This window comes from Oryzias latipes, chromosome 5, assembly GCF_053564925.1.
Source record: "Oryzias latipes strain Hd-rR chromosome 5, Olatipes_Hd-rR_3.1".
In the NCBI taxonomy this organism is placed as follows: Eukaryota; Metazoa; Chordata; class Actinopteri; order Beloniformes; family Adrianichthyidae; genus Oryzias; species Oryzias latipes.
Window position 1 is genome coordinate 13865619 of NC_136241.1, and position 17943 is coordinate 13883561.

The following is a 17943-nucleotide window of genomic DNA, read 5'->3' on the forward strand; positions in this document are numbered from 1 at the left end:
TAGCATGTTCTCCCTGTGCATGCGTGGGTTTTCTACGGGGTCTACGGCTTCCTCCCACCGTCCAAAAACATGCTTCACATAGGTTAAGTGGTTACTCTAAATTTTCCATTGGTGTGAGTGTGATTGGGTGTGTTATTGTGACCCTGCGACAGACTGGAGACCTGTCCAGGGTGTCCCCTGCCTTCGCCGATAACTGGCCGGTATAGACTCCGGCAACCCCGTGACCCCGAAAGGGAACAAACAGAAGAAGATGAATGAATAATCGATTAAGTTGATTAATCTTTACAGCCCTTCTTTTTCATCTTATAAAAATGTATTAAGTGTTTTTTCTTTTTAGCAACTTCCTTTTTTCTCAGTTAGATGTTTTACTTACTAGAAAAAAATCAATTAACAGCTATTTAAATGAAGTCCAGCTGAACGCTCTTGTACCTGCTTCAAGGATGGTTAAATGAGCATCCACAGAGCCAAAATTACATATAATCTAATATATGGTCTATATATAAAACAAAGGCTTAATATCCATTGAAAGAATGCTACAAAGGACTGGATGGAGATGAATTAAGGGTAAAGACATGTAGTCAAAGTATGTCTCACATTGGAGAAAAAAAACCCATAAAACAATTGTCAGTTGGGAGTCTTACTTTTTTATTAAAGTTTCTTTGAATCATTCAGTGAAAGATTACCAAGCCAAAGCACAACAGAAATATATATATATATATATATATATATATATATATATATATATATATATATATATATATATATATATATATATATATATATATATATATATATATATATATATATATATATATATATATATATATATATATATAATTTTGAATAAACTTCATGATCAAAATAAATACATGACAAATGTTACGTACCTCTTTATTTATTAGTGATGAAATAGTTACGTTTTCTACACGTGCACATTTTTAAATACATTTTGTACATAACAGATGAAAAATATATCTTATTTTAACGATTAAAGGAAGTAACAACTAGAATAAGATCCATCTCAAGGCGTTTTTTTGTTTGTTTAGCAGAACAGCAAAGTCAAAGAGAACTGAGCTACAGTATCATACAGTTGCCATGTGGCTGCATTAGCATGCACGCTCTCCATTCGCTGCATCCCTTCCTCCTCTCTCCCCACAAACGCTTGCATTTGACAATAAACAACTCGTCAGAAACAAAGATAACTAGTGGGAAGTTTAAATTTCTCCATATGGGTTTTGCTCTAATAGCTTCCAGAACTTTTTTTCTGATGGCATAGTTTCAGGCACGCACTGCAGGAGAGAATCGGTCATGCCACAGGTAAGAGACGAAGGTTGGAAAAGATTGTTCATTGCAGAGACTTCAGTAGTTTTCCAGGTTTTGGAAAAGCTAAAAAACAGAATGCAGCTCCCCACTTTGATATTAGCGAAGAAAATAATGAGCCGTCAAAGCCTGGAACATTAATAGACGCTGCCGGAGAATGTTGGATGATGCCATTTTCCCCTGCTGCTTTTGAACTCATCGAGCTCTCTTGAATTCTTCCCCGGGTGTTGATGTGTGTTGTGGGCATGTTGGAAGATCGACCCGCCACTGTGTCTTTGTCCGTAAAATGGTGTAGGCAGCGGATATGACTTTCTGGGTTCTAGTTGTTAGTCATAATCCACCAGGAAGCTGAAGAAACACACAGTTTAAAAAAAAATGTTTATATTTAAACACAAACACAGCATCATATCACTTTATATCATATCACTGTTTATTAGGGCAACGTTTTTTAACCGATCCCTTACTAGACCAGCAACAAAACTTCAACGTTTTATGGTTTAGATCAAAAAACAAGTAATACGTAAAGGTGACGGGGCAAAGCTGTGCAATGTTTTGCTGAAATATGTATTCAGGCAACAATCAGTGCAGCAGGAAATAAATGAGGGCAGCGTCTGAAGACTGTCAGCGAAACAGAATGAAGCCTGAGAGAGCAGCACATTACTGGACTTAATCCTTCTTGTATTGTGCGCTCCAAAGTCTACCCTTTAATGCTCCTCCCTGTGTAGGTCTGATAAACCATTCTACCTTTTCCTCATTATAAGTGAACTGTGGCAGCACAAGATTGTTTGGCAACCCTTCAGACCACTGAAGCAGATGAACAATTATTCTACAAAAAAAGGAGAACTTGAGAAAAACACTTGGCGTGTGAAAACAGTTGAAGATGACCTTTTTTATGGTAAAGAATTTTATTTTTTTTAAGAGGGCATTGAACCTGTCATGATTTCTGTGTGTTTCTTTAAATGAACATCTTGGTATTTTGGTATTTGTTTACAATAAACAGGATCTAAAATTTAAAATTTGGGTTCAATGTATTTCTGTATTTCATCCTTCTTAGTTCAAATTTACACGGGTCCATCTGCACTGCATACATTGCACATGAAGTCTGTCTCACGAACATCGGTTAGTTTACTTAACATTGTCTTCGTTGCAGCTCCAGTCCAATCCCCCTCCCACCTAGATCCCAGGGGAGTGGTTTGTCCTGCCACCCCCGTGCCGAGTAGTTTGTTCCATTAACTTTGCTCATCCAAAAATTAATCAATCAGGCCCCATGCTCTGTCTGTCCTCACTAAGTCCGTGTAAAATGCATTTTCTTTTTGTACTTCAAATATTTAACTTGACAGTGATATCGCCAGTGGTCACTTCAGCTTAAAAATAAATACAATTTTATTTCGCTAGTAAATAGGTAGTTTGTATTTTGAAACCTGGACCGGTTCTCCGACCTTTTAGCGAGACTTGAAGCACCAACAAACTGGAAATAGAACTCGATGTAAACATTCCGACTGATAATAAGAATAATAATGGATAAGATTTATCTGCGCTTTTCCAGACGCTCAAAGCGCTTACAGTGTGTCCATTATTCATTCACTCCTCATTCATACTTGGTGATGGTAAGCTATGGTTGTAGCCACAGCTGCCCTGGGGCAGACTGACAGAGATGTGGTTGCGAGTTCGTGCCTACGGCCCCTCTGACCATCACCGGGATCATTCATGCACATGCACACGCCAAGCCTAAGGTCTACAGCCAATCACAATGACACCGAAAGAAAGGGTGAATCACAATTTAGCGAGGGAACACTGTAGTTTAATCACACTGTTTAACAGGGGACAGCCTGAGAACAAAAATATGTTTTTTAATTTTCCTCTAAAATAGTTTACCAGTCATGGACTGTTTCAGTTGGCCAGGAGTCTGCTGAAAAAAACAAAAAAGATTTATTGGATCTATGTTGATAACAGACAGAGTGGGCGCAGTTCAGTGAGTAAAAAAAGTACAATGCGGGGGCTTTGTGTGCTCCATTATTATGCTGGTGTAGATTTCCTTCAGACTAAAGAATAACACATCCAACTTTGTGGTGATGTTTAACAGGGAAAAACTGTTTCTATTGGAGCAGCAGAGCAGTTCAACACTCCATTGGTTTCTTTCTTATCTTCATTTATGTACGTGAAGAGACGGTACTGTAGCTCCCAACATTAAACAGTGAGATCTAAATCATCAAGACCCATAAAGTAAGAGGGTAAGTAATGGCTGCATTAGCCAGGTATATGCACAAAAGAAACAGAGCCTCAATGCAAGGACTACCTGAAGTTGGGCAGTAGTTAACAGAAGAAGGGCAACATGACTAAAAAAAACAATATCTTACCTGATTCAGACAAACCAAAAGGTATCGCTGATGCATAGGTACTAAGTAAGTGAGTAAATAAGTAAGTACATTTTATTTGTACAGCACCTTTCACAGACAGGAGTCACAAGGTGCTTTACAGGTTAAAATATGTATATATACATATAAAACATAAAAACATAAAAGATAAAAAGCATAAACCACGTAAAACAATCATCTCAAGCCCAATAAAAGCAGTTTCAGTTAAAATGCTTTGCAAAAATAAAAAGTTTTTAGTTGGCTTTTAAAAGAATTCACAGAGTCGAGGGAACGCAAGGACAACGGGATCTCATTCCAGAGTTTGGGAGCGACAGCCTGGAAGGATCCGAATATACTGTATATATACTGTATATATAATAAAAAAACACAAAAAAAATCACATGACCTATTGAGGTTTAGTGTAACTGTGTCAACAGTCTAATAGGTGAATTTCTGATGAGCTACTGCTGCTCTGCAACTATTATCTAATAAACTGCACAAGTTTTTTGGATTTTGGCTAAAAACAGCATGATCATAATTAACAGACCACTGGGAACTCTTTTACAATAGAAAATATGATCAGTGTGGGACTTTACATTCTAAGTGCACAATATCATGGGGGAGACATGAGGCCCTGGTGTTTTACATGAAAAGTGCTGAGTTTCTGTCTGAAAGAGTCAGTCATGCATACACGTGATCCACAGATGTGAAAGGAAACAACTATGAACAGTAACCTAGCAACAATCTCAAGCTACGCAGCCCACACGGCTGAATCACCATCTGCAGCAAATGCAAAAAGGCAGATATAATAATTAGTAATAATTAAGAATTAACACTGGTGCTTTCTGAGGAACATGGAGTTCAGTGTTGCCCTCAACAAATTAATCAAACTCCCAGTTGACGGTGTCACGGCTGAGGCCTGAGTTAGAGTGGCAGTGAGTCATGCATGCTAATCTGCCATGAGTTTATGGACACAGTGACATGACAACGGGCAGGGTGCAAATTTTGCGTGCGTCATATGGAGATGATTGTGCCAAATATAAGATCTCTTTCCACTTTTTTTTCTCCACTCATAACTGTGACTGTTCTGTGACTTACTGTCCTTCCAGTATCAGATACAGATCTCTGTGGAAGCTTTATTGAGCATCAAAAGAAGAACCCTTCAATTTTGAAATGTTGTTGTACAGAAACATTTTTAGCAAATTCTTCTTTTTCCTCTTCTCTCTATTACAGCGGAAGAAAGTGAAAGATAAATTCTTACTTGAACAGTTTTTTTTTGGAAAACATAGGAAATGTTTGCAGATTCAAAAGTACAGAGCTAAGTCAAGTTCCAAACTCCACTCCTCACAGTCACAAACAAAAGACTATTGTTGCTTTTGTGTGTGAAATTTCATTGTTGTCCAAAAAGGTTGCAGTGTAGATCGAGGAAGTTATTAACAGATTATTCCTTCCCTCTCTCAGAAAGACTTTGGATCCATTTTGCAAACCCTTTGGGAAAAGCCTCCACCTAAAATTACCTCATGAGTCATTCCCTCCTTCCAGAACTTGCGCAAGCAGTTCCCCAAAAGACCAATGGAGGCAGGTTGCAAAACAGAGCAATTTACTGGCAACTCCCAAGTTAAAAATCAGACTTTAAGTGAAGCTTTGGCCTAATTTGAATGAGGAAGATCTACAGCACTTTACATCATCAAATATGCTTTTGCTTTGAACCAACAGTTTTTCCAGCTCCTCCACTCCATTGTCCACCTGGAGCAACGCTTTGTTATGGTCTGTTATGGTCCAAGTTCCTTCCAAGCACGCAAAATGCATTGGTCCAGAGCCTAAGCGCCAAACATTACAGACTGCATATCTTTCTGTAGCACGAATTTACTTTCATTCAAAAAACTCTCCTTATTGAAATGACTATATTTACACTCTGGTTCAAGGATCTGTTCACATCTTTTTCATGGCAATAGTTGGAGGTGTTTTATTTATTTATTTTCAAATCAGTTGTTTTGATTTTATTACAGTGTCAGATATGTGTTGATTTAAGGGTGTGTTTTCCTGATTGACAGGTAAGTGGACCTATGAGTGAATGCAACAAAAGCATGTTCCCCAGGGTCACACACACCCTCACAGAGGGACTCACTATTTAATTAGATTCATTTACATTTATTGTCTTTCAGTTTATGTACAGATTTGACTGTAAACATTTCAAGATCTCATTTTTGTTCGGTTGGCCATTTAATGTAATTTCTGATGACACTTTTTCTTTTCTGAATTGTGTTGAAGCTGAGTTTAATTCCTGATTTACATTTGACTTAGTTTCATTAAATCATAGGATTCCCCAGAGAATTTATTACACATTGATCTTCAGTTTGTCTTTCAGATCCTTCCTTTTCATCACCAAATCTCCTTTTTTTTTAACCAATCGCGAAGCTGAGGACGGTTGCTTCCGTAAAGTAATCTAAGTGATAATACATACTTCGTCGGCCATTAAGCGTTACTTAGTGGACAAATGCACATTGAAAAAAAGAGGTTCCGGTCACATAGCCCAAATGTTCTGAGCTGGCTTGTTTGAAACATTCTTTTGCTTCATCATCTGGACAGAAACAAGCGGAACTGATGCTTGAATAACCCATCGTGACGATCAGCAGATACATCGCTTTCCTTTGTCGAGGTTGGTGCCAATCGTTACCAGCTGTTACCATGACAACATGCCACACCACGTACCAAATGGTCGTTTTTTTTGTAAAATGGCGATAAAGCCGAAAACGTAACAAGAATAAAGTACTAAAAATTAATTGAATCCTTATTTATTATGTAAGTGACCATGGTATAAGCAGGACAATGCCATGGAAGGTGTCCATTCTCAGAAATTGACGAATTAACTTCACAAAAAGTTCAGGCGTCTGCGTCATCCCTTAATTTCTGATAATGGATACCTCTGCTGCTATTATCCCTTACATAAGGCGCTCTGTTGTTTTATGAAGAAACCGAAGGCTTCAAAGTCTGCCTTCTAGTGCAGAAAATATGGTGTGTGTGCGAAAAATACGCACGTGACATGACATGTAAATACAAACCTGGGAGCGGCATGGTATTGATTATTTCAGCATCCTCCAACATGTCAATGATGCAGCGTTGGAAGTCTTTGCTGCAGTTGGATTGAAGGTAGCTACAGAGACAGATAACAAGAAGGAAACATTGATGGGCAGTTCAAAAGAATGAAAGATGGCGAGCATCACTCATCAAAAGAAAAATGTAAAATCTATTAACAAATTTGAACAATTAATCTACTTGGAAGACAGTTCTTGTTTTCCAAACAGAGAAATCGTAGGATTTCTTACACAGAATCAAAGAGGTATAATGTACAGAGAGGAGTCTACCTGACCATTTAAAGCTCTAAAGAATTATGCCAGGCCATTTCAAAGGGTTCAGGGAGCACCTGTCTGTGTCAGAATGTGTTTCACTCTGTCTCCATCTGAACTTGCAATCTGAGAGATGGGCCATCTGCTCATCTTTACTAGTTGGGAACGTTACCATCAAGAAGTTAAGAGTGCCAAGCAGTCTGCCAATATCTACCAAACACACATAAACATACTGTACTGACCTCATCCAGGAGATGCGGTCTCGCCAGAACTCATACATTATGTAACACAACTTTCCTGGAAGCTTCTGAACAGACACGCTGACAGAGAAGAAAGAAGCAAAAAGAGAGAGCAGTGGAAGTGTGCTGCATAAAAAAAGTTTTACTCAGAAAAGGCATATCATTCATAGTCACACCAGAGATGCCAACAGAATCCTGAAAGCAAGCCACAACTTTTCAAGAAGCTGAAAACCATTTTCTTTTTTGCAAACATGAAAATTGACGACAATTTATACATTTTAAAAAGGTAAATGGATAAGCAAAAAAAAAGAAATCATGTAACATAACAACTGTAGTCAAAGTGACAGTTAAATTCCCTGAATCAGCATTGTTCCAAACCTGAAGAAGCTGCTGCAACAGCAGAATGATATATAATATTCATGGTATACATCGCTCTCTGTGGAATCAAGGAAAACACTCACTGCAGGTTGTCAGCCTGAGCTGAAGTGGCATCAGTGTAGCTCTTCAAAACTTTTTGGAAATTATCGAGATCGTCATCAATCACTGACATCTGCCTCTGAACCAGCAGAATGTTCTGTTGGCAAGAACAAGAGAGTCAGGAATGACACGCCTCATTGTTTTTCCGTGACTTGTGGGCAGACGTCTTAAAATGTTACTTTCTTCCTTTAGGAAACAAAATAACACTACTGGCCCTGTGATAGACTGGCAAACTGTCCAGAATGTACCCCGCCTTCACCAAACAGTGGTTGGGATAGGCTCCAGCAACCCCTTTGACCCCAAAAGGAGCAACAGAAGACTAGAAAATTGATAAATTAATGGACACTACTGACCATGCTCACCTTTGCTGATGACATGATCCTTAAGTTGCTTGATTTTTGCAGAGAAGCTAGGGTTGTCATTTATTTTCACGCAGTGCTTTTGTAGCTAGAAACTGTTATTTAAGGTCACAACTCACCTGCCAAAAATGACCTGTCGTGAGTCATTTTTGAGACTATAGAAAAAAATGTGACGGAACGTTTTTGTTTTTATGTGACATCTATTTGTCATGACAGTAAAAAACATTCAAGCAAAAGTTGTTTCCTTTAATAAGTAAGTCATTAGTTCATCAGTAATTGCTATGTGCACTTTCGGAATTCAGTGTCAACATAACAAAGTCAAAAGTATGTAAAAATTTGATTTCATACGAAAAACTGGCAAATGTAATGCTTTAGTCACTTGCACAATGCATAGATATCATTTCCATTTTTTTTTGTTTTAACTGACAACTCTTGTCAAAAATTGTAATATATATTTGATTTTCTCAGTGATTGTGAAAAGGAACATCTTTAGGGAGAGTTTGTCAAACCCTTCTCTTAAAGGCGATGTCACACAGCCACTACGTACGTTTGTGCACATTGCACAGAGGAAAGTTGGTCTTCTGTGAATATATGTGGAAAAAGTGAGAAACGTTGTGGTCTTTATGTGAAATCTTCACAGATGTATCACAAATGAACAACGTTAAAACCACGGAAGAAGTACGAATAAGACATGCAAAGAATATGAACCGTGGGATTATTGCACTGTTTATTTGCAATCCATTAGTGATTTATGCTTCATTTATGCACTTTTAACGTGATATGTGCACTTTATACGCAATATAAATTTTATACATTGGTAAAACAAGCATGAAAAGTTTATTAGACTTCTCGTGGAGAGCCATAAATTTGTATATGCTTTTGAAAAAATCCCGCACAATTCTGAGATTCATGTAATAATTTTATACAAACAATACAAAATACACATAAATTGTGTAATTCTCAACTGACCAAAAGTTTTAAGCAGCTCAAAATCCAATTCAGGTAAAGACCTGTTGGCGTAAACCCTTGATGGACAACTGCGCACATCGACAAATGAGGAAGGAAAGAGACGCTTTTGAATTATGTATATCACAGATGTATCACAAAAGACCCGGCCTTTACCAAAAACCTGCAGAAAATGAAACCTCTGATACATAAAAACAGATTTAGAAATTGGCAGCTTAAAAGATTTTTGAGATAAATTGATTTGTCAATTAATTTTTTACATATCAAACACAAGATATGTAATAACAGGAAGTGACCAGTGACTGGCAAAAAATATTTAGTGCATTATTGTTTCCCCACAGCCAGTTTAATCTTATATTTCTACCTCTTTTTGTCTCCATGGAAATTCTCCATAAACATTGTACAAGCCTCAGTGAGAATACTAAATGTGAAAAATGAAAAGTGAGCATGGAATCAAACCTGGTTCGCTGACTTGCATGTGCTGGACAGAGTATCCTCCTTCAGCGGCTCCAGCTTGGGACCCTGAAACAGGAATCAGTGATAAAACAGCCTACAGCTCTGCTAAACATCTGAACAAGTTGGCAGAGGACTGCTGATAAATGACTGCAACTCAACCCATTTCTCTTGATAAAGTAAATCATAACGTTCAGAGAGCAGTTGATAGCAAACATTTGCAAATGTATAAAAAATATTAGATACTTTCTGACTTCGAGGCATTTTAAAGTGACAACAGTGCATCATTTCTTTTCTTTTATCTGATATTTACATATTAATAACACGTTTTTCGGACTATTTTAGGTATGCAGGCAAAATCAAACTAATGTGTGACTCACAGTGGAGCTCACATTTCAATTTAAAATGAAAAATAGGTTGGAAATTTGCAATTAATGACGCATCTAAAAAATTGCAACCACGAAAGCCTGACAGATGAAGCACAAAACATGTGATGAAAGATAGCCGGCTATTTGTCCCAAAGGTTTTGCTCTTATTTGTATAGTTCCCATCCAGAGAGCCACTGAGGCCACAGACTCATTGTATTGCATTTCACAGTGCGGCAAACAAGAGCGAGGTGGACAAAGGCGCTATGAGAGGGTGTCAAGGTGGAGGCAAGGAGAGGGATATTGCATTCCGAAAAAGCAGCAGGTTATGAATTGCTTTGATATTGCACCCCAAGTCCCTCTGCGTCTGACAAAACAGAGAACTGTGAATAAAAAATAAATAAAAAAAATTAAGATGGAATAAAAGATATAGGAGAGGGAAAAGGAAGATCAAAGGGTGGGAGTTAATAAAAGAGCAGAAATGGAAGAAAGCCGGGGAGTAAAGGTTCAGAAACTGTGGTGAGAAAGGGCTTCGGTTGAAAGGTTTGACTGAAATTAGGTCTGCAAAGCCTCTGTAGGAAAAGGTAACTTTAAGAGGAGAATTGTTTTTTTGTAACTCAGACACAGTCCCCTTAAAAATATGTCAGACATGATTAGCAGTTTGGTCAAAAATCGACCAGAAGTCAAAAAAAGCCTCAAAAAGCTATTTTTGACAGAACAATAAGCAAAACAAAACTAGCATACCAACATGCAAGCTACCATCTGCAATGCAGTTATCAAGATCCAATAACTCTGAAGAGCGAAAAGCAAACTGTAAAGAGATATTTGTGCAGTCTGAGGGTGTGCATCTCCTTTTTCTAGGCGGTCAAGTGCTGCCTGCTCAAAAGAAGAAAACAAATGCATTAAGTAGTTCTAATTTACATGTTCGTTGCATAATGTGACTACAAAAAAAGATGTTCTAAAGGAGGTGGAAAGCTTTTCTATCTTAATTTGAATTGTTATTTTTAAAGGTAAATTCTGATCTCTGCTTGACATAAGCTAATGGATCCATATTTGGACAAAAAAGACAAGAAGAATTGTGTAACATTTAAAATTTTTTTCTTATGACAAGCATGAAACCGTAACATTGTCGTACGTTGCTTTTACTCTTTAAAAAAAAACTCAGTGGCCTCTTGGTAGAGTGTCTGCCCTGAAACAGGAAAGTTCAAATCCACGGCAGAGTCATTCCAAAGACTAAAAATGGGGCCTAATGCCTCCCACCTTGAAACTGAACATAAAGAGGTTGGATAGAGGGGGTTAAAGGCTGTGTCACACAGCTACTACGTACATTTTGCGCCTTTTCCATGAATGAAATTTCAGACTTTTCTGATACATGCGTGAAATACGTAATTCATAAGCGTTTGTCATTCTTGGATGTGCACAGATGTCCGTCGAGTGTTTTGGCCGACGTGTCTTTATGTGAATTGGGAATTGTGCTTTTGAAACATTTTTGGTCGGTTTAGAATTACGCAGTCTCTTCATATTTTACGTTGGTAGTTTATACACAGTTATTACAGAAATTGTGGCATTGTGCGTGATTTTTGAAAGATGCATTTGCAAATTTGTGGCTCTCCATGACCGTTCCACGTATGTCCAACAGACTTTTCACGCATGTACCACCGATGTGTAACTTTTACATCGCAAATACAGCGCACATATCACGTTAATTGACATTACATAATTGACACACGAATCACATATGAGTTGCATATGAACAATGCAATAATCACACACGGTTCATGTTGATTTACGTGTTCTTTGCGTGGTTTCTTCGTACTTTTTCCTTGGTTTTAATGTGGTTTATCCGTGAAAAATCTTTGAAAGAATTTCACATAAAGACCACAACTTTTCCCACTTTTTCCACATATATTCACGTATGACCAATTCCCATCCATGTAATATGTACACAATGTACGTAGTGGGTGTGTGACATGGCCTTGATTCACCACATGGTTCCTGAGAGCGGCTCTGTCTGCAGCTCACCGCTCCCCCACGGACAGTGTTGGGTAAATGTTTTTTTAAAAAGTAACTGATTAATTTAGTTATTGCCCAATTTAAAAGGTAATTCACTACTCGTTACTTTACTTTTTCTCTACTTGCAAACAAATAAATAAAAGAAATAAAGCTACAAATAAGAAACCCTTGTAAAAGCCACAAAAACGGCGAAGCTACACTTAGCACCACCTCTTTAATGTCACCACATAAACATGAGAAAATGTACATTATAGTAGCATGCATAGTGTACAGTACAGACAGGTTGCCTATTGACACTAGGGCAGTGGAAAGCAGTTCATCTCCAAGACATAACTTGCACTGAACTGAAATGGTTTTTCTTTGTTTTCAACAAATTAGCAATAATAGGAATATCTCCCTACATATTTCCACTCTTTTCATCTTACTTTGACCAATCTCCAACTCTGCATTAGCACACGTGTGCACACATGAATCAGTATTTTTGTATTTTTTTCTTTTTCAGTATTCATTTTGTTTCATTTAACCAAGAGACATGGTCAGAGCCATGTGTTTTTCTTACAGAAGTTCATGTGTTTTATTAGTCACCTATGGTTTCACTGTACCAAAATGTGAGTAATGAGGGTTTCTGTAGACTAGTAATTGTAATTAAATTACCAAAATTTGAATTGTAATTCGTTACATTACTCTGTTACTGACAAAAATAAATAAATTACAGTGATTTCTTAGTTTGTAATTCATTAGCCCCAACAATGCTCGAGGCAAAGGTCAAATGCAGAGAACAAATTCCACACAGCTAGGGACTTTTAGAATATGCATATTTTGAAGTATTACCAATACAAACACCGAATCTTATAAAGATTTTTGTAATAAAAAAGATAACTAAATATTGTTAGTTATCTTTTTTATTACAAAAAAAAAATCTTTATAAGATTCGGTGTTTGTATTAGTAATACTTCAACTAACTATAACTATAACTAAATATAGGGGGCTGCACGGTGGCGCAGTGGTTAGCGCTTTTGCCTCACAGCAAGAAGGCCCCCGGTTCAAGTCCCGGCTGGGGGACATGAAAAACACAACATCAATGGGGGACCTTTCTGTGTGGAGTTTGCATGTTCTCCCCGTGCATGCATGGGTTTTCTCCGGGATCTCCGGCTTCCTCCCACCGTCCATAAACATGCTGCATAGGTTGATTGGCAACTCTAAAATGTCCATAGGTGTGAGTGTGAGAGCGAATGGATGTGTGATTGAGGATATTCCACCCTGCGACAGACTGGCGACCAGTCCAGGGCATCCCTTGCCTACACCCAAGTGGCCGGGACAGGCTCCGGCAACCCCGTGACCCCGAAAGGGAATAAACGGTTAAGAAGATGAATGAATGAATGAATGAACTAAATATAGTAAATCTAGGTGAGATCTATACTTTTGAAGCCTTTAGGCAAGGAGGTGCAGTGACGTGCATGTTGCTTTGAAACTAAGTTGAAGTCAATCAATTTATAAAGGGAGTAATGTTGTAAAAATGATCTTTTTTCAGATGCAGAAAGACAAGCTTGGTACCTGAAACTCCAGTTTGTCCAAAAGTAGCTGCAGCCGGTTAATCTGGGAGGACCAGTTCTCTCCCTTCTCAGTGTTGATGCCTAAAAAACAAGACAGTGAGTATATTGAGAGTAAAAAAAATGTCAGCTAGTTTGATCTGCAGCTTTTCCAATGAAGATTCCCAAGGGAAAAACTATATGTAATACTCTTTTTACTGCAAAAACGGCTTCTAACTGTGCCATTTTTCAAAGTCTCCTGCCTTTCCTTTATCTTTGTGCTTTTTCTCCATAAGTTCAGTCAACAAAACTCTGACTTTTAAAAGCTCCTTCTTTTCACTTCTGCCTTTCCATTTTGTTTTGTTGACCTTCAGGGTCTCTGTGCGGATAAAGAATGAAAAGTGTCTTAAAAATGCAAAACTCTGCCAGCCTGTCCATTTCATCCGGGTTTCTTTTTCTCATCCAGTCTTGGATTGACTGCAGATGCAGGGTGTTGGTCACTGCTGAGTGCAGTAAGCACCTCACAACACACTGAATGAGCCTGGCATGTGTGTGGCCTCGTCATGCTGGAAAAAAAAAAAAGGTTTCTAGTTCTTCTCTTGTTTTAACCTGCTGGACCATCTCCTGCTTTTGCCTAAATCTATAAAGTTCGGGTTGTTCTGAATGTGTTCTTTCACATTCCTTCTCCTTCAGTGATTAGGGAGCCGTTTTAGTGAAAACTGTATTCTTGGTGTTTAACATGTTCTTGTGGCATTTTTCGGATGATGACGGACAAAGATTAGGAAATGTAATCTTAAAATTGCACTTCTGAGTATTTCTTTATTCAAATTGTTTTGTTGTGAATGTTTATTGCACCAGTAATGTTAGCTTGGGGTTGTGAGGGCTGTAAGCTATCAGGAGAGTGTGTAAACATAGAGTTTTCAGCAACGGGGAGAGTAAAGGGGGCGGGGTTGCTTTGTGCTAACAGTTCCCCCCAACAACTAAAAAGGTGAAACTAAGGTTATATCCAAATTACCTTCACTATTCACTACATAGGGCACTATGTATATTTTGTTGTGCTGTGCTAACCTACAATTCCAAAATTGAGTGCCCTAGAAAATTCCCAGAAGTCTCTGCAAAATACCAGTGTGCATCAATTCTCCCTAGATGCATTACATTTGAACAATTTGAAAAAAAAATGTATTTAAACATATTTTTTTCAATTAACTAACATAGTCCCGCACTATAGAGTTTTTTTAGTAGTTAGGTAATAGCCTTTGTCCTAAAAAGATTTTTCTAAAAACAGCATAAGCCTCATTAAAAGACCATTGGGAACGCTTTTAAAATAGATCAAAAGATGACTGGAGTGGGACTTTCATAGTCACTCACATCTGCATTAATGTTTGTTATCTGGGTTGTAAAATCTGTGTTTAATTACAGACTAAGATTCAGCGTAATTAAAGTCGTACAAACAACTGTGTCCAGGTTCACTTTAAAAACTGAAGAGACTCTGATTAAATCTAGTAATTCTGACTGTCAGTCAAAACAAAGCTCCTCTGTGTAAAAGCCTTTAATCAGATACCTCAAACCCCGTTTATAGTAAGGACAACAGCAAACAGAGCCAACATTTCTAAATGAGACAATAAACTCAACACAAAAAACTCCTTAACATGTTCATTATTCACCCCATTTCATTTAAAGGCCCAATCCAATTATGTTTTTGTTTTTTTATAGCATTTTTCTGCTGATGGAGGACATATATAAATAAGGAAAATCAAGCTTAAAATAGCATTTCTGAGTATTTCTTTATTCAAATCGTTGTAAATGAAGAGCAGATGAAAAAATGCTGTTTGAAAAAGATTGCAGGAGTTACAGTCGGTCGGCAACCTCCCATCTCTGCTCCATTCTGATGCATCCACTTGCAGAAATATAGATTCATGGACGTCTTTTTTTTACCTCGCCTGAGCTGAAAACAGAAGGATGATGGGAAGTGGGGACAGGCTCACTTCACAAAACTGAATTTCTAATGAACTCCTGCTGCTCTGCAGAAACTATGTCCTAGAAAACAACAAACAAAATTCTTATTTTGCCAAAAAAAATGGCATAATCATAATTAAAAGACCCTTTTTACAGTAGATCACAAAATGATTGTAGTGGAAATTTAAATGTCCGATCTTGTTGCTGAGAATCTAAAAAACAATGAAAATATCTAGATCTTACTTGTGCTGAGGGTGTTGGAGCTCAGCTCCATTGAGGGCATGCAGAGGTTGTTGTTGACCCTGCGGCCACATTGCCTCCCGTCTCTCTGTACTGCTGTCAGCTCCGGCGCCTTAGCCTCCCTCCTGCCATGACAGCAGAGACCCACAGAGACGGACATCAGAGAGAAAGACAGCGAGTGTCAGAAATGTGGAAGAAACAAACCCACTGAACAAATCCAGGGAGAGGCAGCCACGGGAGGAATTGAGAATCAAATGTATAAGAGTAAAATGATGCGATGGGAAAGAGGGATGGCGGGCGATTAAAAAAGCGAGAGAAAGATGATGCAAGAAGTAGAGATGAACAGCAATTCGGTGGAGAAGGGAAAAAAAACGTTTGGTAAATTGCAGTGAGACATGGAAAATAAAAGGAAAAAACCTTTTTCTTCACAAATTATCACACATTCTTGTGTGCTTGTCATCATCAAGAAAAGTATTGTTTTGCTCAATGCTGAGTGTCAAGAATGGGATGTCAGGCCCCCTGTCTGCTGGAGAGAGCCACACTTCCCACTAATGTTTGTGCTTGAATACTTTTCTTTGTTTTGTGTGTCGGTGCACGCGTCTGTGGGATCATGCCAACAACACAGGAGGAGAGGTTTGCTGGAAGGTTCACACGCTGAGAACAGCCTGCAGTCAAAAGGCCACTGCAGCAGCCGTGAATCTGCTGCAGCCCAGCAAAACAAAGACCTGCAGCTTAGCTCAGCTGGTTTCTACTTCTGCCGCTGACAGAGCTTCCATGCGCGAGCTGTTCCAGATCCAAACCTGTTTGACAATCTCCGAGTGGCTGTAAAGTCGCCTTTGAGCATACGACAACCATCATGAAGGGACAGAACATTTTTGAGTTTATTCTTTCATTTTTGCTTTGAAGATTTGGATCTGTCAAATATTTAAGCACTTCAAGGATCTTTGTAACTTCAGAACTCTCTCAAAGTTTCATTTCTCTCTATGTAGACTTTTTTTAAATCAACATTTCAGCCCACAAAGACGTTTCCTCAGGGCATTATGGTAATGAACATTTTAAGCTTCCATCTATGCACTTTCTGCACCACATTCATCATATTTATGGTTTCAGGGGATTTTATCTATGCTGTCAGAAACTGACTAAGAGATGACTAGGCTCAATCTATTGTGGTCAAAGTAAAATCACCAATCAAACTCCTTTTTGACTGGTGGCAACTGGACAGCTGGACTTTAAATCTTCTAGACATGAAAAAGAGGATTTTGAAGTCCAGAAAACACATTTTAAACACATGGTAAGTTTCAGTCAACAAACACAAAAACCCTAAATGTTCAGTAAAAAGGAAACTCACAAAACATCCTTCAGATCAAATCAAATCATGATGAAGCATCTGCATGGGAAACAGTATGAAGAATCACTTTTTACTCAATATTCTAACCTAGGTCTGTTGTGGTACCATGAACTAGTGAAACTCTGTTTCTTTGCAGAGAGATATTCAAATTCAAATTCAGCTTTATTTATAAAGCACTTTTCCTTCTAGTGCTTTACATAAACACTCCAAACAGCAGAGTAGAGAGGCAGAGTTAACGTACCCGTCGCCGTGGTGCTTGGCTGCACTTGACTCGCTGATGCTGAAGTAGTCTCGTTTTTTTTATTTTTTTTAGCCAAGTTTCAACATCCATTTTTGCTCATTTTATTGTACAACAACACAGAATACAAAACTTCGAATATGCGGTGGCAACTTGATTGAACTGATTTGTGGATGAACAGGCCCGGTCTGCCCTCCTAGTCCAGGGGTCTGCAACCTGAGGCTCCAGAGCCACTTGCGCCTCTTTTATTTATGGCTCTTTGGCTTTGAAGAAAAATGCTAACAATTTGAATAAATAAAATATGTGTAGTTTTGGGTAATCTGTTTTCAAGGAATCAAGTTAGGTTTTTTATTTTTAGAATTTTAACATGTCAGAAAAATGATGGCAAAAGTACGACGGAGTTTTAGGGCCACGGTGAGGAAAAAAAATTCTGGCCAATGTGGCGAGATTAAAGTCGTCATGTCGACTTTAATCTCGCCATGACGAGAAAAAACTCGACACAAAGTTTTGAGAAAAAATTCGTCTTGTCGAGATAAAAGTCGAAATAAAGTTTCGAGATTAAAGTCGCAATGTTGCGCGCGAAAGAAAAAAACTCGTAAATTTACGAAATTATTGTGGAAGTGAGCATCATGCAGAGCAGCAAGTGAACGCCGTGCAGCAGCAGATCAGACCGACTAAACTTTGTTGAACAGGTGAGCTGAATGTTTTTTTTTTTTTTTTTTTTTTTAACTTGTCCTGT

General features: G+C 38.2%; 1 protein-coding gene across 1 annotated transcript in view; it reads right to left on the minus strand.

Annotated features, from left to right (window-relative positions):
• Positions 1–877: 877 nt before the first annotated feature.
• The window catches only part of necab3 (N-terminal EF-hand calcium binding protein 3), a 44085-nt gene continuing 27019 nt past the window's right edge, over positions 878–17943 (minus strand). The window contains exons 7-13 of the mRNA XM_023954912.2: positions 15622–15743; positions 13448–13527; positions 9522–9584; positions 7722–7834; positions 7264–7341; positions 6737–6828; positions 878–1668 (exon numbers count right to left, since the gene is read on the minus strand). Coding sequence (XP_023810680.1) covers positions 1640–1668; positions 6737–6828; positions 7264–7341; positions 7722–7834; positions 9522–9584; positions 13448–13527; positions 15622–15743 — 577 coding nt within the window. The 3' untranslated portion in view covers positions 878–1639. The remainder of the gene's footprint in view (positions 1669–6736; positions 6829–7263; positions 7342–7721; positions 7835–9521; positions 9585–13447; positions 13528–15621; positions 15744–17943) is intronic.